Source organism: Equus quagga, chromosome 8, assembly GCF_021613505.1.
Source record: "Equus quagga isolate Etosha38 chromosome 8, UCLA_HA_Equagga_1.0, whole genome shotgun sequence".
Classification (NCBI taxonomy): Eukaryota; Metazoa; Chordata; class Mammalia; order Perissodactyla; family Equidae; genus Equus; species Equus quagga.
In genome coordinates this window covers 127,324,673-127,351,763 of record NC_060274.1, presented here as the reverse complement: position 1 = coordinate 127,351,763, position 27,091 = coordinate 127,324,673, and the positions used below count along the sequence as shown (strand labels likewise).

At 36.3% G+C, this 27,091-nt stretch overlaps 1 protein-coding gene across 1 annotated transcript in view; it reads left to right on the top strand.

Annotated features, from left to right (window-relative positions):
- The window catches only part of KMT2C (lysine methyltransferase 2C), a 267,769-nt gene that overhangs the window by 143,134 nt on the left and 97,544 nt on the right, over positions 1–27,091 (top strand). Inside the window, exons 10-15 of the mRNA XM_046670589.1 lie at positions 9,676–9,845; positions 10,310–10,458; positions 11,272–11,385; positions 12,303–12,380; positions 14,116–14,831; positions 25,998–26,117. Of these exons, the coding sequence (XP_046526545.1) occupies positions 9,676–9,845; positions 10,310–10,458; positions 11,272–11,385; positions 12,303–12,380; positions 14,116–14,831; positions 25,998–26,117 (1,347 nt within the window). The remainder of the gene's footprint in view (positions 1–9,675; positions 9,846–10,309; positions 10,459–11,271; positions 11,386–12,302; positions 12,381–14,115; positions 14,832–25,997; positions 26,118–27,091) is intronic.

Sequence of the window (27,091 nt, the reverse complement as noted above, 5' to 3'; positions counted from 1 at the left end):
AATTTTAGAATTATTTGTCCATGGAAACACCAAATATTTAAATCTTAAAATGATAGTAGAAGGTAAGAATAACTCGTTTACCTTTAATTCTCAAATGACTCAGTAGAATTTTTTTCTATTTACAAACAATATTTACTATGACCTTTCTTTGAATGTTCTCTAGAATGAATCAATCATAAAAATAGTTCATGTGATTCTTTTGAAATCTACATAAGTAAACTAACAAATTGTAGATTGATAGCTGGTGAGAACTTAGTGGTTAAGTAAATTGTCCATGTTTACTTATTTGTAGAAGCAGAATAGGGACAAAAACTCGGGTTTCCTGTCTTATAATGTAATGTTTATCTAATACATCACGCTCTCTCCCTGTGCTGTCATGCTGTACTTAACTTGAGTAACAGGGCTTTTCTCCCTAGACTAATTTAAGAAATATTTACTGATCTAATTTTCATTTCATATTAGATTGTATGTGCTAAGAAACTAAAGACTCTAGATCCATAGGCCATCTCTACACATTCCCCAGGTTATTTTTTTTATTATAATCTTAATTTTATAGAACAGACATGAAGGGAGGCATAAACTTCATCTACAGTAGTTACACTGGCTTTTTAAAAATAAAACTAAATAGAATTTATAAAGTAAATATTAATCTAACAAATAATTTTGCTTTGAAACTAAATTGCCAACACTGTGTTTACTAGAAAGATATTTTCGCAGGTTCAGTTTAGTTCAGTGTGTAAGCTTTTTCTTTGGCTTTAATAATGTTACAACATTGTGTAAATAAGTATTTGTATAAAAATAGTACTGATAATGCCATGACCATGTTTACTAGTTGAGTAATCAGACCTCAGAGTTTCAACAAGCAGTCCTTGAAGATTCGATGTAATGAAGTGTCACTTAGTAACTCTAGAAGGCTTTTTGTACACAGGTGCACCATTGTGGCACAGTTGACATCTGTAATAAGTGCTGTATCAATCCAATTATTTCTAAAATACGGAACAGAAGTTCCTCACTGTGTTACTGGTCTGCTGTGCAATGAACTGTTGTTAGTTGTTGTGTGTGGAGATGAGAGTCCTGTGCTTGCTTTGTGGGTGCAGCTGCTGACTGCTGCGGTGCATATCCCTGTGCCATCCAGACATCTCGTTCTTCTGACCACGATTTTACCATGTAAAATATTGCATCTTACCGATGTCTTTGACAGCACTTGGGACTAAAAATAATAAACAGAATGCTGAATGCAGGTATTAAAAAATGCATTATGGCATCCTTGAAGGCCAGTTAAATTGTATATTAATTTTTTTCGGTTAGCATTTCTATGAACACTTCTTTGGTCCCCTGCATCCTCACATTCTTGTCCCATTGGCACAGAAACGCGCCGCTGGTCCCTCTGCTCTGGCCCTTCTATTTGCCACCTGGTGTGTCGCGTTCTCGCCTTCTTCTGGGGCGGCCTTCCGGAGGGGTGGAGTGGAGATGGTCCCTGGAATCCGAGGCGCGCAGCAGCCTCCCGGCGGAGGCCTCCCGGGCTGCTGTGGGGCTGCTGGGCTCGCAGATTGCGAGGTGGTGGCCGCCCGAGGCTCCTTCCTGGAGCTGGAAAAGCGTGGCGGCCTGCGCAAGGGAGGCGTGGGCCGGGGGTGAGGCGGCGGGGCTCGTTTGCCCTCTAGGGAGGGTCCTGGAAATGGGCGCGGTCTCACCGGGAGGTCCCCAGGGATGTGGTTCCGCAGATAGGGTGGCAGGAGACGCGGAGGGAGCCGAGCACCTGCGCCCCGCCCCAGGTGAGGCGCGGCACCTGGTTCTAGGGCGGCGGGCGGTGAGTCCCGTCCGGCCGCGGCCCGAGGGTGGGTCCGCGAGGGGAGGGGCCTCCCCCGGAACGGAGCGCCCCCGGGTAACTGCCCTCAGGTTGGCGGCCGGGGAGGAGGGGCCTGGGGCTGTGTGGGAGCTGCGGCCGGCCTCTCGCCGGTTCCCGTTCCTTCCCGTCCGCGGGACGAGGTGGTTTCGCCTGTTCTCACTTAGCTTGATTATTGGGCTAAGGAAAAAACCTGCCGTCGGACAGATTTGTATGTTTATACCACTTTTATCTCTACTACCATGCTTCTTACTTGCGTTTTTACTTTTCTGAAATAGGAAGTTGAATTTGTAATTCGTTTTCTTTACTTTCCTAAGGGAAAAAGGGGTATTTAAGACTATAAATTTACCTTTGATTATAGCATTGGCTGTACCCAAATTTGTTGTATTTGTAACTTTATATCTGTGTACGTCTGACCTGATAACTTTATCTTTCTTTTTTAGGTTGTGCTTAAGCAGTTTCTGCTTTAATTGTATTTAATCAGATGGTTTAATCAATGTAGTTTTCTTTTAAAAATATTTTGATACTGAAATAGTGAGTTTTTAAAGTGTAGTGTTTGTGTTTAGTTAGTTAGATGAAGTCCTTTTTCCTTATTTTTTGACAAGTTGATTCAACAACGTATTGGAATGTAGATAAAAATTGACCTCTGTAATTTTTCATAGCAATTTCTGCTTGTATTTTACTTGCCGTTTTTCTTTTGTCTGTTTTTTACAAAACTGATTTTGTGGCTGTTATTTAGCAAGTAGGTCAGGCCAGTGTTGATGTATTGTGCCTTTTATCAATGTAAAACCATGCTCTTTATCCTGTGTATTGCTTTTTTGTTTGTTTGTTTTAACCAGATATTTTGTTTTGCCTGACAATGTGGCCATGTGGCCACAAGAGGTTTTAGTTTACCATTTGAATGTGATCTTTTCAAATCTTTTTATTTTGGATCCTTCTGTCATTTTAAATGTATCTTTTGAAAGGTTTAATAGAGTTAACTGTTTAAATTGATGGTAGTAATTGAAATGCTTGGCTATTTTAAGAGAAACTTGCTCTTTTGACTTCCTTTTTGTTTTTCTCTTCCTTTTATTTTCTGCACTGATTTGCAATTCAGAGTCTTATGAATGTTGTTATAAATACTGAAAATATAAATGTTTCTTATCCTATTTCCCATCGAAAATGAAGAAATGAGAAATTTTCCTTTTCCTTTCTCCTAAGTTAACCCGAACTATAAACCTTGTCACTTTTTCTTTGCAAAGAATTACTTCCTCTGTTAATTCCAATCTCATTTCAACCCCAATCTTTTGGACTTTTGTAAATTATCTGAAATTCTATGCATCTGAAAGTGACTGTTCCTTCAGACTACCACAAGGACTTGGTTTGGTATAGTTTAGCATTATGACTTTTTAATACTCTAACAGATTTTTTTTTTTCACCCCCAGAGTCTTCCCAGCTTGTGGTACCACAGAAGAGAAAATCTTTCTTTTCTTTTTTTTCATGGTTTACTTAGTTAAAATCCTTTTTTCTGCTTGAAAGCTTTGGGATCTTTATTTCTGTCTGTTCTCTGGATCTGCTTCCAGGATGTATCTGTAGTGTTCTCCAGAACACAGTGGTCACTGTCAGTCTCCAGTTGGGCTCATGGAAAGGTCCAGAGAAGTGTTGGTTTAAGTTTGCCCCTTTTCTTTTTTAAATAACTACCTTTTTACAGTCTCTTTAATAATCTTTAGTAATATCTAGATAATTTTGTTCTTACTCTTAATTCATTATCTTCTTTGTTATGTTTTTCGTTGTGTTGGAGAATGTCTTCAGAATTCCAGGTTTATTTCTCCAGGTGGTTCTCTGGCTTCCCTTTGTCCTGCTTTCTTACTAATTTGCTCTCTATAAAGTCTGCTGTTCTCTTTCACAGTGACAGAGTCATTTATAATATTGCCAAGAATATGATTGAAGACTGTTGTTTTTTAAAAACTATTCTTTTCTATGGTGGTATTTATAATACAGTTAAGATTAGGCTGTGGAGTAAAATCTCAGCTTTTCTGGTTACTGAATACAGAATCTTTGGCAAATTCTTTGACTACCCTAAGCCAATTTTCCTCATGCAGAGAATGTTAATAGTACTTACTTCACAGGGGTTTTAGATTTAGTGAGATAATGCCTATAAAGTGCCCAGTGCGATGCCTGAAATAAGTACCCAAATAATCATCATGGACTTTTTCATGGGAAGGCTTATCCTCCGAGCAGTTTGAAGAGTGATTCTCTTTCTCTCCTGTTAAATTCTTTCATAGATCTCTACAGCCTTTTGTCATAATTCATTCATATGTTTAACATTTGAAGGCCTACTGTGTGTCAGACACTGTGGGGGAAGCTGGAGATGCAGGGGCAAACAGGTGTGCCCCACGGGAGTGAGTCTGGTGAGGCTGCTCACACTGAAGTCAGGGTGACCAGTTCAGGAGCCACCATTGTCAGCTAGGTTTCTTTTCCCTGTTTCTCTTTCAAGAATGCTTGTGTATGTTTTTAAGTACTTTATTTGGAAATAATTTCAAACTTTAAAAGTTGGAAAAATAAAAATAATACCCATAGGCCATCTGCTTAGATTCACTGAGATTCCAGCATCGTTGTGTATTCCCTTTCTCCCTCCTCCCCACCCCGACTCCCGTATATATTTTTTTGCCCTGAACCATTTGAGGGTAAGTTATGTGCACTGTGACCCCCTTACCCCTAAACACTTCAGTGTGTGTTTCCTAATAATCGGGACACTCTTACATAATCACAGCACTGTTACCAGCTTCATAAGTTTACATCAATATAGTATTTTCATCTCATCTACCATCTATATTTCAGTTTTGTCGTTCCCCCCCCCCCCACCCGGCCCCATGTAGGTTCCAAGCTCTAGCCTAGGATTAGGTGTTCCATTTAGTTGTCACGTCTGCTTTGACTCCTTTAATCTGGAAAATTTTCTAAGCTCTTCTCCGACTTTTTGATATTGACTTTTTTTTTTCATTTAAGAATGCTTGTTGCATACCCCTATGATTCACACACTCTTCCAGGCAAAAGGGGACATAGCAATGAAAAAAACATACAAAGTCTCTGTCCTCATGGCCTTACTTTTCAGGGGCTTCTGTTGTAGTATTGACAATTTTGAAGAATAGAGTTCTTCCCCACATTTCCTGGGTTTTTCTTTTTTTCCTCAAATAGAACTTTCTTAATTTTGTCTTTGACGTTTCCTTGTGATTATATAGAGTTATGCATTGTTGGCCAGAATACTACATAAGTGATTATGTGCCTTTGTCGGGGTATCACTGCTGAGTGCAGCTGATGCTTTGCTCTCCCTCACAGGTGATGTGAATTCTGATAATCTGATCAAGTTGCTGTCCAATTTCTTCACTGTTTTTCTTTTTCTCCCTTGTATCTAATAAGGCAGTATGTGAGGAGACACTTTAAGACCATGCAAATATCTTGCTCCTCCTCAAAATTTCCTCTAAGAACTTAGGAACTGTTGCCTGATGCAGTTTTTTGTTTGTTTTGTTTGTTTTTGAGGAAGATCAGCCCTGAGCTAACAACTGCTGCCAGTCCTCCTCTTTTCACTGAGGAGGACTGGCCCTGAGCTAACATCCATGCCCATCTTCCTCCACTTTATATGTGGGACGCCTACCACAGCATGGCTTGCCAAGCAGTGCCATGTCTGCACCCGGGATGCAAATTGGCAAACCCCGGGCCGCCGAAGCAGAATGTGTGAACTTAACCACTGCGCCACAGGGCTGGCCCCCTGTTGCGGGTTTTACCTGTTGGTTGTAAAATGATGCTTTTCTAACTCTAGCACTCCCTTCACGTTTACCAGTCAGCCCTTTGTATTCTATTGTGAGCATTCTATTGTAACTCTCCCTTCTTTCAGATGTTAAAATTATTTATCTTATTTACTGCAATATTGACTCATAAATTCCTATTATTTTCAATAACTTATAATTCATTACTGTACCTAATTCTTTTTGTGCTCAGATTGTCCGATATTTACATTTTGGCGTCCTAAGATGTTCCAAGCTCATCTTATACCTCCCCTGCCCCAGCCCTGGAATCAGTCCTCTTCTCTGTAAATCTGGGCTGGGTTCCTTCAGTGGAGAATGGCCACGAGTGTGTTCATTGCGACTGGAGTGTTTGCTTCTTTGCCCTTTCAGCAGATGGGGGCGGGAAATGCCTGCATATATATGTATACTTGCATACATACATAAATATATGTATATTCATACATATACCTAGTTTATAAATAATGAATTTACACCTGTATGTCCAATTCCCATCTCTCCCACCAAGTTTTTGCCTTCTTCCATTCTTGCACATCCATTCTTCTATAGTAAGAATCCTGGGTCCAGCAACACCAACACGTTTACTCAATTGCTCAATACAGTAAACAAACCAACTTCAATTTGTTCTCAGTAATAGATTTTATTCCTCTTTTCTTATTGATTTAATTTAAAAAATATATAGGGTATTAACATGCTTTCAAAAGTCAAAGTTATATAAAAACTCCTAGTCAGAGAATTGTCATTTCCTCTTGTATGACTTCTACCCCATTTCCTCCTGTAGGTAACTAACTTGTTTTCTGATTTATCCTTCCTGAATTTTTTTGTAATGATAAGCAGATGTATATGTTATTGTCCCTTTCCTACACTGGGTAGCGCATTATGTATGTTCTTTTGCATGTTGCTTTTTTCACTCAATAAAATCTGGACATCACTTCATAGAGATCTTCCTCATTACTCTTTATTTATTTATCCCACCCCTCCATTTTGTATCTGTACACAATACACAATACACAATATTGGTTGAATAGTTTATTCAACCAATGTCCTATACTTGGAAATTTAGGTATTTCCAGTATTTTACATTACAAGTGATTCTGTAGTCAGTAACTTTGTGCATACAGTTTTTTGAATTGTTGGGAGTAAATCTCCAGGGTAAATTCCCAGAAGTGGGATTAGTGGCATGGGGGGGGTTAAATGCATATATGTAGTTTTACTGGATATTTTTAAATTCCCTTGGGCCTTGTGGCAGTTCTCGTTTCCACCAGTAATATATGAGAGAACTTCTTTTCCTACATCCTTGCCGACAGATGTTTAGCTTTTGAATTTTTGCCTGTCTTATGGGTGAAAAATGGTATCTCGGTGTAATTTAATTTTTATTTGTCTTTTGAATGAAGTTGATCATTTTTTCAAATGTTTAAGGGTCACTTTTACCTCTTTTTTGTGAGATGTCTGTTCATGTTTTTTGCCTATTCTTTAAGATTTTACTCCCCAATTTAAGAGTTTCTATATGGGGGATATAAGCCCTTTGTCTGTATTATAGGAGGTACATACTTGCCTTTTGTCTTTGCCTGTGTTATTTTTTGCCGTGGAAAAAGTTTAATTTTTATGTAGTCAGATTAATCAGTCTTCTGTTGTTTCAGGATTTTTGAGTTAAATGCACAAAGCCCTTCCCTACACTGAGGTTATAGATGAGTTCATATTTTCTTTAGTTTTTACATCATTCTGTCTTTTACGTTTAGCTCTCTAATCCATTTGGAGTTAATGCTTGTGTATGGTATGAAGTATTTTTTTTCCAATTGACTATCCAGTTGTCCAAAAACCATTCACTAAAAAGACCGTCTTTGCCGCAGTGACCTGAGATTCCAGACTGGAGTTTTAGATTCGGTTGGGTTTATTTCTGGAATTTCTTGTGTATTCCATTGATCTGTCTTTCTGTTCATTAACCAATACCATACTGTATTAATTTTAGAGGCTTTTGCAGTATCTGGTAGTGTTGGTCCCCCTTCAGAGCTTTTCCGTTTCGCATTTTTCCTAGCTGTTCTTCTGTATTTATTTTTCCATATGAACTCTGGGGTCAGCTTATCTAGCGCCATGAAAAACCTCATTGGGATTGCTCTAAATGTGTTAATTGATTTAGGGAGAAATGACATCTTGATGATATTAAGACATCCTAAATAAGAACAAGATATGTGGGCCGGCCTGGTGGTGTAGCAGTAAAGTTCGCACGTTCCACTTCATTGGCCCAGGGTTCTCCCTTTCAGACCCCAGATGCGGACCTGTGCACCACTTATCAAGCCATGCTGTGGCAGGTGTCCCACATATAAAATAGAGGAGGATGGGCACGGATGTTAGCTCGGGGCCAGTCTTCCTCAGCAAAAAGAAGACGATTGGCAGTGGATGTTAGCTCAGAGCTAGTCTTCCTCAAAAAAAAAGAAAACAAGATATGCTTTACATTTGTTCATTTCTAGTGTAGTGTCTTCTAGGAGAGTCTTATAATTTTCTTTGTATAGATTTTGGACATTTCTTAAGTTTATTTTTAAATATTTTATCTATTTTGTTGCTGTTATAAAATAGGATTTTCTCATTTATTATATCTTTAAACTGGTTATTTGTGTATGTGAATTCTATTGACCTTTCATTGCTAATTTTGCATCCTGCTACTTGCTTAAATTCTTTTCTTGAATTTATGATTCTGTAGGATTTTCCAAGTATACTATCTTGTCATCTACAGAGTTTTGTTTCTTCTTTCCGTATACTTCGTCCTGTGTTTTCATTTATTTCAGTGTTTTTACACTGGCTTCAGAACCACTTTAAATAGTACTGGAGATAGTAGTCATCCTTACTTTGTTCCTAACCTTGTTGGGAATGCCTCTAGGGTTCCTCAATTAAATAAAATGCTGACTTTAAAGGTATGTGTGTATATACATCACATTAAGGAAATACTCACCCTTTTTTATTTTCTCAACCATTTTTTATTAGGAATGAGTTTTGATTTTTTCCCAAAGGAAAAAGCAGCTATTTTTGAGCATCTAATGAAATAATTTATTTTTTCTCCTCAAACCTAATAGTACATTAAATTTTATTAAAATGTTTTCTAATATTTAACCATCCTTGCCTTTCTTGTATAAATGCCACTTGAACATGACTTACTGTTTTCTTAATTTGTTACTGGGTTCTATTTGCTAGTAATATTTTATTCAGGATTTTTGTATCAATATTTATGAGTGCATCTGTTTTAAATCTGTAAGACTTTAGCAGATCTATGGTTCATGCTAGTTTCTGTCTTTTGATGAGCAAATCTTTCATATCAACCCAGCAGCTCAAAAAGATATCTGTTTTGTTGGTGTATTAGTTTGGAAAGTTGGGGTGGGTAGTGAGAGCCCCACGAGTTGTTAGCCTTTTGCTCAGGATTTTAAGGCATGCTAGCTCACAGGCACAGAAGAGGATTTTGGCGGGCCTCTGGCAGGTCTTGCACTTCCTAAACAGTTCTCCATTGATGTGGATAGTGCCATTCTTTGTTCTGAAAATCTGACAAGCCATAGTTGGGCTTTGATGTGGAGTGATTATTTTCACAATTTCAGACACCAGGTCATTTGGAGTGGGTCATGATGTTTCTTTAGTGCAAATTCTTATTTTCATTTCCTAAGCTACCTATTAGCAAATTGAACAGCCTATCAGCACCGTTTAGCTTTCTTCGGTAGGAGTTGAGTAGACTTACTCTACACAAGCTACTTCCTGATTTTGGGATATGTTTCTTATTTTAAATTTGGGTTGCTATGTTCTCAGTTTCTTCTTCCCTATTTATGTTTTCTTGGATGTGTCTATCCCCTATTTACATTTTCCTGGAGATTTTATTGTAAATTGAGTGATATCTCATCAGATTGGTTCAAAACAAACTGCTTTTTCAAAAACATGTATTTTAAATTAGTGTCATGAAAATTAAAGTTTAATGTATAATCTACAAATGTTTCACTGATTTCAAAGAGGTTTTCACCAGAATTGCTATGCAAATGCATACCAAACTGTTTTTGTTTCATTTTTCCTGGTGTTTAGAATTGCAGAATATGTGTAGAGTGTGGCACACGATCTAGTTCTCAGTGGCACCACAATTGCCTGGTATGTGACAGTTGTTACCAACAGCAGGATAACTTATGTCCTTTCTGTGGGAAGTGCTACCATCCAGAACTGCAGAAAGACATGCTTCATTGTAATATGTGCAAAAGGTAAGAAGATACAATTATTCCATTTAAGTGTTTCGTCAGTTCTTCTATCCTTCTGGTCATTTACTCTTGTCATTTATCTTTGAGCTCTAACCTTTCATCACTCCAGTAATTCTTTTAGTACGGAGTACTTTTATAGATGGAATTAAATTACTTTTTTTTCAATCTGAATGGCATTAGAAAGTGATTGGACAAGAGATAATAAGACTAGAAATGAGCATTAAAAGAGAGCATTAAGAGAAAATAGTTTAAAAATATGGAAGTAAAAATAGGTCAACATCTCTAATGACATCCCAAAATGCCATTTCTTTTTCTAGAACCTTCACCAATTGCCAACCCCTGTAACCTGTCTTCTGCCCTCCTTAACCCTTCCTGTATCCAGTTTTCCAGCAATTCCCTCCCTTTTCCATAGATATTAACTTGACTTTAAGTTAGAGAATTTTATTTAAATATGTTTATCACTGCAGATGGGTTCACTTAGAATGTGACAAACCAACAGATCCCGACCTGGACTCTCAGTTCAAAGAAGAGTATATCTGCATGTATTGTAAGCATTTAGCAGCTGCTCTGGATCCATTACAGCCTGGTGAAGTGGAGATGGCTGTAGTCACTACAGGTAAACTGGAGATTTTTTTTAATGATTCTGTGCCAGCCAGTCACGTATATATTACTTTAGCAATAATGAGGGAATCCTGTGTATCAGATCCCATCTTATTCTCAATTTCTCGACTGTTAAATATACATGTGATCTTGTCATCTCTGAATCTGACGGCTAACATCTCATCTAGCTTCTTTCCAACCATTCTCCTAATACTTGAATTCCAGGACTAGTGTGCTTTACTCCAGTTTGTTCTTTGAGCCATTAGTGGAAGTTACTCAGTATTTGGCCATATGACCTAGTTTGCCCTTAATAATCTCAGTTGTTTCACTCCATACAAGTTTTAGTTTTATAATATCCTTCTTAAATGTTAATTCTCACCTTTGGAGCCCAAGATTTTGTTTAGGTATTTTTAATAGTGTACTGTTGATTCTTAGATGGTAAAGAAAACAGACCTGCTTACCAGATTGTTTCTCATTTTCATTAATATGAATGGCAACTTCAATAAAGGTGTTATTTTATCATCCAAAAAGGCTTCAAGTAGACATATCTTAATTACTAATATTTTGTTTCTAAGATACTGTCAGTATCCAGTTGTGGAATAGCCTTTTAAAATAATAATAATGCCAGTTACCTTTTAATTCATTATACTTTTCATATTTTATAAAATGTAAATGTATATTTGGTTCAAAAAAAAGAATGTGAAGAATAATTTATGGCCTTTTTGGTGAAAATTTACCCTCACTATATCAAAGGAATAATTGCTGACTTAGTTATTAACAAAAACAGAAAAACTCATTTGAGCTAAAGAATAAATAATTTTCTGTTAAGATTATAACAACGAAATGGAAGTTGAAGGACTTGAAGACCATATAGTATTTCTGGAGCAAGCAGTTAATAAAGATGTCGATGGTCAGGAATCCACACCTGGAATTGTTCCAGATGGTAAGAAGGTTTTTGATGATGAATATAGTGTATTTTCTGATGAAGATGTGTATATACAGTGAATAGGTGAACAGCTGCTAAAACTTGAGTACCCATAAATGAAAATGAGCCAAGATACAGTCACTTAGGGAATTGTTTAGAGAGGAACGTTTTGGTAAAATAAACTTAGACAGAAATTAATAGGGGAAAGCGCATGTAGATATTTGTAGTTCAGCTGTAATCTAGACTTAATCATAAATAACTATTTTGTTTAGGGATTAAGTGATTTTCATTAATAAACAATTTGTTATTTTCTCTTTCAGTATGCTTGTAATTACTAACTAGAGCTGTGGCTAATTGTGAGGTGTTTCATGCTGAGAGCAGGAAGAATTTATTGTTTTAGCGTCTCAGGAGTCCTATTGAGGATTATTTCAGTTATTTAAGTGATCTTTCAACTAAGTTTTTTGCAATATTGATAATAGCTATTACTATACTTGAAGATCTGAAATTAATGAAAGACCAGGTTGGAGCAAAACTACTTATTAAATTTATTCTTGGGCTCATCTGACAGTCTGTGAGATTTTATGTGAAATTGTGTTATGTAGATTGAGTATATACAGAAAAAGCCTGTGAGATTTTTTGAGATTGTTTATATTTGACAACTCTCATTAAAAGCTATACATCATAAAGATGTAAAGTGAAGAAAAATAAGACAAAGTTATCTATAATAATAAATCTTATCATAGTGTATAATCAGATTCCTAATTTAATCTTCATATGCTACTTACTAATCCATAGTAACAGTATGTTTTGGGCTTTTATTGGAAATTGGCATTTGGCAGTGGGATAAAAATCTTACTCAAATTACTGTTGAGAGAGCTGTGCTTTAGAGAAATTTTGACTCCTTGCTGGAGATTCCATAAATGTGTTATTCACAGCAGTTCAAATACACGCTGGAGAGCAGCAGAGGAGTAATCCACCAGAAGGTCTTGACACACACAGTCTTCTCATTTCTGGTAAGCAATATGTTCATATTGTCTTAATTTGAGTTACAACATAATGCCTTTATGATTGCTGTGCACATTCGAATCACTATTAAGTTAGCTTTTCAAATTATTCCAAAGAATTGTTTACTATTACTATATACACATTACAGCAAGGAAATCTTTGAGTTAAGTGATCCTTTTCTTGAAAAGTATTGGCAATGGATTTCTAAAGTAGGTTACATTCTCTATAAAAAGTTGCTAAATCAAAGTGTTGATTATTAGGCAAGTTGAAAATCGTTGTGTAAGACTATGTAGTAGTTGACTGTAATTGAACTGCTTAGGCTGTAGTGTGTATTTACACGGTTATCTTAATACTTCTTGCCTGGCATAGAACAGAAACAATATACTCACGGTCTCTATGTGTATTGCACGTATTCCTCTTTGCCGCTGAGAGTTGAGGTAATTGGTCTTCTATTAGCACATATTTAGGCTTCATGTAGTTAGGGTAAGTTTGTTTCCCTTGAGTCACTCAAATGATGGTACTTTCAGATTCGAACCATTGTGTGCACTCTAGACTTATGTGTATTTAACTTTCTGTTTTAAAAATCTATTTTTGTCATTCTTTTTTTACGTTAAATATTTTTGAAACATTTTTGTGTTTAGAAATATTTAGTGTGATCAGATCCTAATATTTGTTGTTATTTGATGTTTTTTCCTTTATCCTCAACTGTATTCTTTCAATAACGCAGCAATGAGAAGTGAGATTCATTGTGATATCAGAACATAAATAAATTGCAGTCACCATGGTAAATAGCAAATGAGGAAATTAGTGTCTCTATGAATGTAACTTAGAACTTACCTTGATGGTACTTGAAATAAGTGCTTTTATCTTCAGTAGTCTTACCTTGTATATAAAGCCATTTAAGGCTCATGTCAGTTGGACCTGTAGCTTAGTCTTAAGTAAGATAGGATTAAAGGTTAAAGACACTGGTACCCGGATTTAAAATTTACTAGTCAGTGGTTATATATATTTCTGATATCTAATCATGTTTATTGACTTGCTAAGATTTGTCTCTTTGGTTATAGATGATGAGGAAGAGCAAGGATTATATCCCAAAAATGTATTGAGTATGTTAGTAAGTGCAGCGAAGCAAAATAAGTCTTTTCTATCTGTGGTCATTACTCATTTGAGTCTATAGATGCTTTGATTACATCTGGGGTGTCTGCTATTGCAAACTATCTTTACATTCTAGACTAGTCTTTGCTCTTTAACTTGGGCAGCTCATGTAACATCACTGAGCCTCATTTTCCTAGCAGTAAAATGAATATAACTTTACCTACAAAATTTTAAATCTTTTTGTAAGTGCTCAGATTGCAAAACATCATGTATGCATAATAGAATTATATTAGGAATTAATTCTAATTTAATATTCTTACCAGAAATTACTGTAAACTCTGGGAATCCAGTAAGGCGATGTTTTTGTAGGTTTTTCTGGTCTGATCTGTGACTGATTATAATCCATAAACCCTGGTGTATTTTGGCCTTTATTAACTTAATAATTGCCTTTCTTGATGAATACCTTCTGATTTAAGAAATAGTTTAACTAAAGGTTAGTTTGAGGACCCTGGCCTTCCCCATTTTTTGCCCAAGCCTACTATTTTCAAGCCACAAAGTTATAGACATTAGTGTCTTATACCTACTCGTAGTTAGAGATTTTTAAAATTCGTATGTAGATTAACATAACAAATATTCCAAATTTTGTAGAATCATCCCAAGATAAAATGAATCCTGAATTGGAAAATAAGATTTCTCATGAAGCTGATGGTGAAAAAATGGAAATGCCTTCTAAAGGGTTGCATATTGGTGATGATCAAAATGAAAACAAAATGGAAGTGTCAGAAAATGTTGAAGTCCTCGCACACCAGGTTGATGTGTCGCCAGAGGCGCTGCAGTTGTTGGCGGAACCTAAAGTGCTGGCGTCCACGGAAGAGTCAAAGCCTCCCACATTACTCAGTGAACCTGTCACTGTTCCACCAGAAACGTTAGTGTCCCTGTGCGCGGAAAGTACTTCTGCATGTTCGAAGGAACAGTTGTCTTTCGAAAGGGTGCAAGAAAAAGTGGAACAGACAGAAAATTCTGAATCTTCCACTGCATGTATGGACTTGGAAATGACTCCTGCAGTTGAGAGTTGTGTGAAAGATAGTTTATGCCAAGAAGACAAATCTATAAAATTACCATCTGAGACAGAGTCATCATTTCCATCCTCAGCAGACATAAGCAAGGCAAATGTGTCTTCCTCTCCGCCACTGTCTTCAGACTTGCCTTCCCATGACGTGCTGCCAACTTACCCTTCAGCTCTCCAGGCTTCTGTTGGAAACATCATGCCTACAACTTACATCTCAGTCACTCCAAAAATTGGCATGGGTAAACCAGCTATTACCAAAAGAAAATTTTCTCCTGGTAGACCTCGATCCAAACAGGTAGGGTGAATTTAATGAGGTTGACAGAAAAGAGTTGGAGCGATTATCTAAAATGAGAAGGTGTGTGTGCAGCTTTGATTTGGAGGACAGCTTTTTCTGTCTTGAAGTAGAACGTAGATGTGATGTTGACTTATGTTTTGGCCATTAAAAAAAAGTGCTGTTAATGTAATTTAGTAAACTTGAAGTGATCTTATTTGGAATTTTAGCCTGATTGGGACGTACAAATGAAATCTATAGCTGTATTGTGTAGTTTGATTATAGTTTCTGATAGAAAACACTTAAAAAATTCTTTTAGTTCTGTGACACAGTAAAATAGTCTTTAAAAAAAAAAGTAAAGTTTTGAGTATACTATAACTAACATTTATTTTTTTCCCTCTAATATGTTTGTTTATTGATATTATTCATTGTATATATTTTTAACTGCTTAAGCATCAAAATTTTCTCAGGGAATTTTTCATGCTGGGAGATTTTTCATTTTGATTTTTCTATTTGCTAACTTTTTTGTGGGATTTTTTTCAAGTTAGGACTTATTTCAGTGGTTTAATGGAAAAATCGTAGACTCGTATTGTTGATCTTCAGGAAGTGAAGGGAGCTTTTTCTATGATTGTTTTAAGTAGTGTAGATTCTCCCCTTCAGGGGTGAGTTTCACTTCTTTTTAAGTGGGACTTAAGTGAAACTATGAGGCAAAGTGAAGACACAGTAGCTAAGAATGATTTTTTCCTACAAAATTCCTACTTTCTGAAGTTTTTATAAAATGATAGGATATCAAACCATGCAGAAGGTTTAGTCACAGTAATAATTTGGAGTTTCAAGTCTTGTAATTTAAATTGCTTTCAGGGATTAAAGTTTGACTTTTTATAGGAATAATAATATCTTTATCATCTAATTTTGGGATTGTAAGCTCAGAAGAAAAATAAAATCAAATTTTATTTTAATGTGAAAATTAGTTCCCTCAAAATAAAATCCAGATATATTTTATTCTCTAAAGACAATACTTTACACCAAAGGCAGAGTAATTTCCACTTGGGACTTAACTATTTCTCTATGGTAAAGACATTTGCAATAAACTAAAACACTCTATATATACCTTTCTCTAAGTATTTTCCTTGATATTTATTTTCTATTCTACCAAGAGGATTTTTCTTTTTTTAGCAATGGAAATTTGAATCTCAAATTTATTTTAGTTGAGCTATTTACCTTCTTTAAGGATACTGTATCATAAATGTTTCTGTTAAATTTTACTGTCTCTCCCCTTAGAGACTTCTGTTCAAACTGAGAAACTCTTAGGATTATTTCTCTGTTGACTTATGTTCCAAAATATTGTGTGTATGTATGTATGTGTTTGTATCTGAGTGTGTGTACTTGTGTATGTGTATGAAAGTGTGTATTTTTTCCCCCAGGTTCATCCACTTTTATATGAGTCATGTCCTAAACATTTGCTGTTGCTGCTGCTGTGTTCTCTTTCAATTCCCAATTCTGGTAGTATTCTACTTTCTATTTAGCTGCCCCTGTCGCTTTGCTGCTGATCTCATCAGCAGTTTGTAGGCCATGTTTCCCCCCCCCCCATTAGCTTGGTTTTAGTTGTGTAGCAAACAACCTTCACTTGGTGATTCATAGCTTGCTAATATACTGCCATTTTTGTGGGGAGTAGGAATTGGATAGAACAAGGTAGCTCTTTCATTGTTTTAATCGCTGCTGAGGTAATGGGATCATAACACCAAGGAACATTCTATACCTAAACAGGGATGTGTGTATACTTATATTCTATTATGTGAATTTCTTTGATTTCAGGCATTTCTGTGTTATATTTTTTGTTTTATTTAGTGTTTATTTTGCATATTCTTGGCAGTAGGGACTGACTATAGAATGAAATGACTTTTCATGGCAGTGATTGTGATGTGAGTAAGATTCTTTGGTTTCCAGCTGTCGCTTTGATTAACATGACTGGTATTTCCATATTTTATTGAATATCATCAGTTCTGTGATCTTTACCAGTATAGTGAATACCTTCCTAACCAAAGAACTGCACATTTCGTGGGTTAAAATTTTGTTTCACACTGGTCAAATCTTTATTTTTATCTTAACCTTTTCTAATATTACATGAGTTTTTCTGAGAATTCACTTAGAAATTAAATGAATACTTTAATTAGAAACAGAAAATCTGAAAGCTTTAAAGTTAGATGTGACAGTTAGCGACTGGAGTATTATCTGGAGATATGAGTTAGCCAGTCCAAGGGTAAGCCAGTGCTGCCCAGTAGAAATATAATGTAAGCCTCCTTATCTAATTTAAAATTTTCTAGTAGTCCCACTTAAACATTAAGAAGCAGGTGAAATAAATTTTAATACTTTTTTTTTTAAAGATTTGTAAAATTTTTTTCTTCCCCAAAGTCCCCCAGTACATAGTTGTGTATTTTTAGTTGTGGGTCCTTCTAGTTGTGGCATGTGGGATGCTGCCTCAGCATGGCTTGATGAGCGGTGCCATGTCCGCGCCCAGGATTCGAACCAGCGCAACCTTGGGCCGCCAAAACAGAGCCCACGAACTTAACCACTCAGCCACGGGACCAGCCCCTAATAGTTTTATTTAACCCAATATATTCAAAATATTTTAGCTCTTAATATTTATAAAATTATTAATGGGATATTTTTACATTCACTTTTCATGCTAAGTGTTCGAAATCTGGTTTCAGACCAACTACATTAGAAGTGATCAGTAGCCTCATAAGATGAGTGGCTACTTTATTGGACAATGCAAGGCAAAAACATCTTTAAAAATATGAAAGCTTTAACTCCAGAGTTATTGATGAAATTAAAAGAAATACCAAATAAATTTAAGATTGATAAACTAAGAATGTTGCTGTGCTTTCACTGTTTCTTAAAAATGTTTTATTAACCAGAATGTTCTTCTTTCTTTCTTTTTTTTTTGCTGGGAAAGATCGGCCCTGAGCTAACATCTGTTGCCAGTCTCCCCCCTCTCCCCTCCGCCAGCCCCAAGCCCCAGTACGTGGTTGTATATTCTAGTTATAAGTCCTTCTGGTTCTTATATGTGAGCCACTGACACAGCATGGCTACTGATAAGTGGTGTGGTTCTGCATCTGGGAACTAAACCCAGGCTGCTGAAGCAGAGCATGCCAAACCTTAACCACTTTGCCCCAGGGCCAGCAACTACTTTCACTGAGTTTTTAAAGATTGCAGTAGAAATACTTCAATTCCTCCAATTGTTCATAGGACTCTTCTTAAAACAGATGATAATGAAACCGTTTGTTGTAGTAACACATCACTCCATGTACTTTCAATGTATATTAGTCAATATGCAATCCGTATATATACACTCTCACACTCATAGGTATTCATATGTACGTATATACACGCACATGAGTACATATGTACATGCACATACTTACACGCAGGTCTGTGTGTACTGATAGCAAGGTATGGATGGGTATATATTTATGTGTATATATTTCACTATTCTGAATCTGTAACATCAGGACACAGAATGGAATCTATATCTCAAGTATTGGAAGTCTGTTATCAAATGGCAAATTGTATAGGAGTATTTTCCCTTTAGAAGAGGTTGGTAACTGAAGTTTGACGTTTTATAGTGTGCCTTTTATATGGAAGATTTTAAGTGTTATTTAGCAAGAAATATGCCATTTTCTTATGAGACGTTTCAAATATATCTCTAATGTGTGCTTCAAAACCTTACTAACTCCAGGAATAGTAATAAGTTTTTTTCTGATGGTTGTGGATAGAAAAAGATTCTTTCTTGCTTTCTTGCTCACTTCAGACACAGAATTTCACAAAGATAAGGAGGAAGAATTTAGACATGATGGGTAGTAGGAGAAGGAAATTGGTGGGAGTAGTGACAGGCAGCAAATTGGACATGGTTTCATACAAATTGTCCCAGTGAACCCATTGTTTTTTCTCTCATCCTTTATTGAAGTTATGTGTTTATGTATGTTTTAGTATTTTACTTTCCATTATTTTTATAAGTATACCCACATTTGGCCTTGGGTTTAGAAAAGCGGTTATTGACTTTACAATATAACATAATCACCTTGGGAGCTTTTAAAACTTACAGTGCACTGACTCTGCCCTTCACCAATTAAAACACAGCCTCTGCCAGTCTTCTTTTACCTTAACCTTGGAAGGAGAGTCCAGGGCTAGAGAAATGTGTTACTCATTGTTTTGTTACTTTTATGCATTAAACATAGTAGTCTGAGAAATGCTCTTAAAAAGCAGTGGAAAACAGAATGGAACACTTTTTTATCATATCAAATCATTTGTGTTTTTTGGTTTCTATTCCATTTTTCTCACCCACATTTGTATTTATCCATTCTGATTTGGAAATTCTGACGTAATAGTAATCTTAGCTCCTCTTCTGTTATTTACCCTATTGGTGTCATGTCATTTTATGGGAAAATATTTAATGTATTCACACAACTGTGATCTACTTCAGACACTCATGTACTAATTGCTTTAATGATAGTATTGGAAGAGTTTTTATTAGACCTATGAAATATGTTTTCTTAGAAATGTTTTCATGAAACATTGCTAAAATATTTCAAGGAAACTTCATAAAACATAAGTACTCTTAACAATATTTAGAGTACTTTCAAATTCTGAGGATTTTTGTCTTCATTTTTGATTTTACCTTTCCACCGTTTTTTGTTGCTAGCATCGTATACAGTCATGCATCGCCTAATGAAGGGTGCATTCTGAGAAATGCATCATCCGGTTATTTCATCGTTGTGTGAACGTCACAGAGTGCGCTTAGACAAACCTAGGTTGTGTAGCCTACCACACACCTGGGTTGTATGATACTAATCCTATGGGACCACCGTCATATATGCAATCTGTCATTGACCAAAGCGTTGTTATAGGGTACGTGTCTGTATGTAGAAAGCTTAGGACTTACCATAATTGTAAGACTGATATCCTTTGAGAGGTACTCATAGAGAAGATGAAATTTCTTCATTATAGTATGTTTCCAAAGGTAGTACTTCATTAGATCATAACTGCTTTCCCGTTACATTGTGAATTAAATTTCTTATTTTTCATCAATTTAAGTAATTTCACTATGAACCATAGAATTTTATAACATACTTGTGTACTGCAATAGCATTTTAAATGTGTTTCAAATTAACATATCAATTTCATAATCTATTCCTGTGAGAGAAAAGCAGGCCTCCAGAGTGGTGAGCTACAGAGGATCGTAGTTTTGTTAACAATTAATTATAAGTAAGCAATTTTTTTTAATAGTGGACACCATTTCTGGTTTGTAAATGCAAATCCATTAAGCAAGAAGCACTGTTGACATTTTTTGGGTTTTGTTTTTAGGATAAAAAAGGCAGATCTGTAAATCATATTGTTTAATTAATGAGTTTCAGTTCTTGATAAATTATTTCATATCCAGCTTTTAATTAAAATGTTTGAACTTTGAAATGTTGCTTTATGTAATGTACACACAATGGTATTGATTGAAGGAAAAGAAATTTTGCAGGTAGTTGTCATTGTCCATTCTTGAATACCTGCCAGGTAGAACCTACATATCTGAAACCTTGTCTTAGAACTTAAAGAAGATTTCATTAGTAAATGATGTATATTCTCTATTTTTTATGAGGAATAAAAGATGCAACGTGGATGCCAACAGTGATTTTTTCACATGCATTTTAGTCTAAATGCTATGCTGCCTTTTAAAAAAATGACTTTTAAGAAGTATTTTATATTGTTTATATCTATTTGTACTATAGTTACTTGTCACTAGAAAAGACTGATTAGTATATATTCAGCATGAACATTTCCATAGTGCAGTTGCTGGGATGCAAACCCTTGTTCTTCCTTTATTGTCTGTGTGACACTCAGCAAGTTCCTAGTGAACTGTCTTGATTTCTTCATCTGTCAAACTACATCATATGGTGGTTGTAGGAATTTAACAGTAACACCTGTAAAGCACCTGACACATAGCCGATGGTAAGTGCTGCCCTGCTTTCTTTCTTGAACTGCAGAATAACGCAGATATTCTGTGAAAATGGAGACTTGAGAAAGACGTAATAACCATGTAGTAAATGCAGTTCTGGAGTGGTGTTCCTAAAACCAAACAGATTGACTAATAGCTGCTTGTACTAAAATGGGCCAATGAAAATAACTGCAGGCCTTGACTGAGTCAGACACTGGTCACAGTAAATACCATACATAGTAGGTTTCTTGCATTCAAAGCCAAATAATGGTTGCCCAGATTTTAGATCTCAGCAGCCCATTACCTATACTGTGTGCGGTATGTGTTGCAGTAGAAGACACCACAGGTGCTGCGGGAAAGCTGAGGGGGCCAGAGGGAAAGCTCACCTCGGGCTAGCAGTCCTAGACGTGTTTTCTAGAAATGAAGACTAAACCCTTGCTACTCAAAGTGTGACCTGCACACCTACAGGAATACCAGAGTCACCTGGGAGTTTGTTAGGTGGAATCTCAGGCTCCACTTAACTTGAGCGAAAATGCACATTTGAAGAAGACCCCCATGCAGGCATTCCTCTAAACCATTGGAAAACTGTAGTTTTAAACCTAAAAAATGTCTAGCCCTTTCGGTGTCAAGCTGCACACACATCAGATTAGAGGCCTCAGACTTTCCTCTTGTCTGTCATATTTCTGAAGCTATTACCAAAACCGTTGCAGCAGCAGCCAAATTCATATTCTTAAATTACTGAAGGCTAAGTCTGGTAACAGCTATTTCTGTATGTTTCTGTATCTTATCAAGTCACTATCAGCAGTAAATTTCTTCTATTTGATGTTGAACTCAGTTTTGTTTATGAGATTTATTTATGTGAAAAGAATTCTGTAAGTCATAAGTGAGTTGTTTCCTGCTGTAGCTGTTACGTATGTGAGTTAATGTATGTACCAAAAAGGCAAATGATACACTGTAATGTTTTCTGTTTCTCTCACTTGCTGTCCTCCTTTCTGCTCTACCTTCATTGTTTTTGCTTTCTCTAAATCAGACTCACCTTTTAATAGCAGTCTCGGTTTTCCGTAGTGTGTTGGGAGAGGCTGCGCCTGAGGCTGACTTAGGACTTGGAGGTGTGAGGTTTCCCAGGAGACATCAGCCCTTCCCTGGCCACTCTTAAACTGATTCGGTAGATTAGGATAGTCATGGGCTCTAATTGTGACATTGATCATATTTAACAGGATTTGACTTCTAACAGAAAGTTACCCATAATAGCCTATCCTCCACCTGCCATGATTGTTTCCATTTCCGTACCCTACAGTCCTTGTAACAGCTGTATAATTTACATGAGAAATTGGCCTCAAAGCAGAAAGAAGCTTAATGCTATGTTTAGATAGTTTTGGGGTTCAGTAGTTATTGTTGGAATCTAATTCAATCTCTGCCAAGTAGTATTTTTTAAAAGTTTCTATGTATAGGATTTAATAGCAAGTTGATTCCATTTAGCTCTCTTTACAGCTTAAAGTCTCCTGCTGGCTACATTTTGAATGCTTTGCTTTTAATTCAGTTTGTAGATTGTTTAAGAGTAACGGTGTTTTGAATAGCTTGGTAGTTTTTTTTTTATAGCTGAGGAAATTGAAGATTCTAGGCTACGACTGGTGGGGGAATTAGTATTATTTCATATCGTAGGACAGTGTTTGTTGATGCATTTATGCATACATGTATGCAAAAAACAATATATGCTCAGTAGGAAAAAACAGATGTTCAGTATGCACTGAACAGAATACTTGACACAGCAGTGAACAAAAAGAGCATGGTTTCTGCTCATCAGGATTATAGGCCAATGGCAAGAAATAAATACAAGTGTAGTAAGTGTAAATTCAGGTGTAGCAATGATGTACAGCTGGTAGCAGGAGACGGGAGCTAACCTCTTCTGAATGATCTGTGTAAGTTCTTTTTGATCAAAGCTGAGATCTGATGGATAATTTATAACTAAAATGGATCATTACAGCTGTATTTTAGTTTTAAGGTCTAAGAATATATTAAATAATTTCGTCTCTGTCAAAACATCTAGGTGTAGTCATGATTTTTCTTTAGTTCCTATAAAATTGCACACTATCTTCCAATGTCTTATGATAATATACTTATTACAATTCATAATGTAGTTACCCAAGCTTTTATTATTTAAATCCTTCATAGTGGTTGAGTGCTTTTCTAATTAACTCAGAAATGGCATCCAAACATTCTTGATCTATAGAGCCCTTTGTTTTTTCGTCCATGTTATATGAAGTGTAAATGCTTTTTGAAGTGCTATATAATTTTGGCATCAAAGCCAACTTTTAAATTATGCTAAATAACATATTATCTTAGAGGATGACTTTTTTCTTTTTTTTTTGAAGATTTTATTTTTCCTTTTTCTCCTCAAAGCACCCCGGTACATAGTTGTGTATTTTTAGTTGTTGGTCCTTCTAGCTGTGGCATGTGGGATGCCGCCTCAGCATGGCCTGAGGAGCGGTGCCATGTCCGTGCCCAGGATCCAAACTGGTGAAACCGTGGGCCATGGAAGCGGAGCGCACAAACTTAACTATTCAGCCATGGGGCGGGTCCCAGAGCATGACTTTTTATGGAATGTTTTAAGAACTTTCTACTGACGTAACATCAAATGATCTATCAAAAGAAATTTAAGGTATACACTAGCCAAATAGCCTCAGGGAAAAACCAGTGGAAATATTGGGAGAACTAAGTTTAGATATCTCTTGTCCCCACTCTCTACCCTAAATAATTATAAACAACAAAACATAAGACCCCAAATTGTGATGAATGAGAAGATGCAAAAAGTGTAGTAAGGGAGATGATGGTTTTACTTGGAGTGCTGAGGAAGGGCTTTTCTGATGAGGAAATATTTAAGGCCATACCTGAAGAGTCAGAAGTCAGCCAGCCATAAGCCAGGAGTTAGGTCGTTCTGAGTCAGTAGGGTCCCACTGGTGAAGAACTGAACACGTGTGAAGGATCACAAGGAAGCCAGAATAGCTAGGGCATACTGGCGGTGAGAGAGTGAGACAAGACGAAGCTGGAGAGAGGCAGTGGGAAAGGTTTGTATGCTAAGTGCACTGAGGAGCTATTGAAGGATTTAGAACAGGGTAGTGACTTGGTCGGATTTACATTTTTGAAAAGTCCCTCTGGCTGCTTGATGAGGAGATGCAGTTGAGGAAGAAGCTTAAAGAGTGGTAGAGTGTTGCAGCGGGATAGGTGAGAGGTGATGTTGGTAGCCAAGACTGGTCCACTGGCATGGGAGTGCAGAAAAGTAGAATGATCAGAGGCAAAAGTTGAAGATAAAAGATACTGAGTTTACTGATGGTTTGGCTTGAAGGAGTGGAGGAGGAGAGGATTGAAGGGGCAGAAGGGAGTGATGAGGGAAAAGAGCAGATCAAATGACTCCCAGTTTTCTGACTTGAGGACTGGATCTGTTTCTAAAGATGGGGAAGATTATGAGATGGAACTGGTTAAGGGAGAGATTTTAGACATGGTAAACTTGAGAGGTTTTGTGTGACAAAATGGAAATGCTAAGAAAGAAGTTGAAAATCATGGTAACTTGGAGCTCTCAGAACTCGTTAGAACCAGAAATGTGACTTTGGGAGATAACAACATCCAATACAGTGTCATTATAGATAATCCCATTTAGCATGAGACTACATAGAGAAGGAGAGTTGTCCAGGCTTCAGCCCTGGGAAACACTGGGGCTTTAGAGGTCAGGTAGAGGAAGAAGTTGCTTGGGAGGCTGGGCAAGGTCAGCAAAGGAGGGCAGAGAAACATTCACAGGTGTCCTGCACCGAACCCGACAGAGTTGTATGTAGGTGTTTAGAGTTTGAGTAAAATAAGAACAGAGAAATGACTTTTGGCAGCAGAGAGTTACAGAAAACCCTGGACGCAGTAGGAAAGAAAACATAGGTATCGATGCAAGTTGATCTGATAGTGGAAAAGTGGGATAATTGACTTGTCAGTGAAATCACCATAGCCATTAGCTCAGCTTGAGGATAGGTTAATTAAAAGTGAAACCATCTCTCCCTTGTGTAGTGTTTCTTAAAATACTGTGATTCCATTAACTATCTCCTCTGGAAAGGGTAGTCAAGCTCTTATTTCTGGCTGATTAAATTCCCAGTGGCATTTTTATGTGATTGATAAGCTACTACTTGTTAGTTTGATAATATTCTCGAAACCTGGTAAGTACTGCATTTCTTGTTTTAAGTTTTGGTCATGTAATTAGTAAAATTATAGCATGCATTGTTGAACTACCTAATTCAAAATAGGTTCTTTATTGTTTGAAATTTGTTTTGTGTTTTTCTTTAAAATGTTATCTTTGTGAGTAAACATTTTTCTTTATGCTGCTTAGCATCTTCATCAGATTAGTTCAGGTTATTGCTGAATGTGGTTATTTGGAAGTGAAATGTCTTAGTTTTGTTTTAACTGTTTTAATAAATACTATTTCTTGTGTAAATAATCAGGTACTTTAGGCATTTTAATTTGCAAATTTAGAACAATTTGCTTTAACAGTTTCCCACTTTTCAAATTAGTCCCTTAGATGTAATCTGGCTAAGGGAGAGATTTAGTATGAGTGTCCCATAAATAAAAATAAAAACCAAAACTCACAGCTAATGGTCACTGAAGGAAGGATTATAATGGTATTTGCATCTTAAGGTTACAAGCTAATTTTCCACAGTTTAAAGTGAATGCATCTATTGATCGCTCGTATTTCTGATTGCATTTTTGGCTTACTGCTATGGTTGTTTATAGCAATAGGTATACATACATAACATTCTTTAAAGTTACCCATTTCTCCTTTCCAGTAGAATGATAATTGTTAGAAGAAAATAATCCCCAGATAGTTTCCTATGGTGTTACTTCTTAGAGTTTGATTGACTTTTTCAATTATATTTTCGTGCTATAATTGCGGTTTTTGAGCCAATGTCGATGTCATAGAAACCTTAACTTTTAGTATGTTTCATTGTACCAATGTTTCAACCAGAATAAAATATTTAATGTAAATTCTAACTGCAAACATTTAAGTATAAAGTCACTGTAAGTGATAAACTTATTTTCTCTACCTTGAAGCAGTTTGTCCTAAATTTCCATACGTCTGCATTTGTTTTTGCTGTTCTAAAATTCCTTAGTTGCTGGCTTTGACCTTTTCCGTTGCTGAGTTTTATACATCTATTTTCTCACCTGCCATATCCTAGGGGGCTTGGAGTACCCATAATACAGTGAGCCCACCTTCCTGGTCCCCAGACATTTCAGAAGGTCGGGAAATTTTTAAACCCAGGCAGCTTCCTGGCAGTGCCATTTGGAGCATCAAAGTGGTAAATAAAATTGCATTTACATTCATACATCATTTCTTTCTGGTTGGTTTTGTCCAAGTAGAAGAGTTAAACCTTTCTTTTCTAGATAAATAGTTCAGCTTCCGCAGCCAGGTTTTTAATCTAACAATTTTGATGTGGAGCAGCAGCATGCTTGCACTTAAAGATCTGAGTTAGGAGGAGATTAAACTGCAATGCTACACGACTGATTTTAAGTATAAGTTTTCTTAATACGTTCTTTATGATTGCTTCCTTTTATGTTGTAATTACCAGTATTTCTATGGGTGGAAATCCTTGTCACACAGGCTATAAAGTAATTAAGGACTTGCTCATTTATGATATCATAAAATTTTGTTGCTTACAAAAGAATAAAAGAAAAACTACGCTAATCTTGTGTTCTAATGGACAAGAAATAGCAGAACTACAGGAGCTTTCACTGTCTGTGTTAATAACTTCAAAACATTAGGGCCTCTTTTCCATGTCATTGCTGGCTGACTCTGCTAGTCCTTGAAGTTAATAGTCCGGTTCATTTTGAAGGGTAAAAAATTAATTTGAAAAAGTGTTAATCATCTGAAAAGTTAACATTTTTACTCATTAGAGAAGACAATTTTTATATATTTAATATAATTATGGAATGAGGCTGTTTAGACTACACTAATCAAGGATTTCAAGGGAGTTCTAGATTCCACTTTCTTATTTTCTGTCACCACTGGAAGAACTATTTGAAGCTCACTCTAATATCATGCCAGGTGTTTAAAGTATAAATATTTGTTTTAAGAGTATAAAAGATGAGTTGTTTGACAATTTTGAAGCAAGTACTCTCGATTTTTACTTATTCTTATCTGTGTCATTGGATGTTGGGGAAAGATAAATTGAGAGATTACTATAGTCTTGATTTAATTTTTGGTTTAACTTTAAAAAAAAACCAAGAACTATCCAGTTCAACCCTACTTTATCCCTTGTTCAAAGAAGCTCAA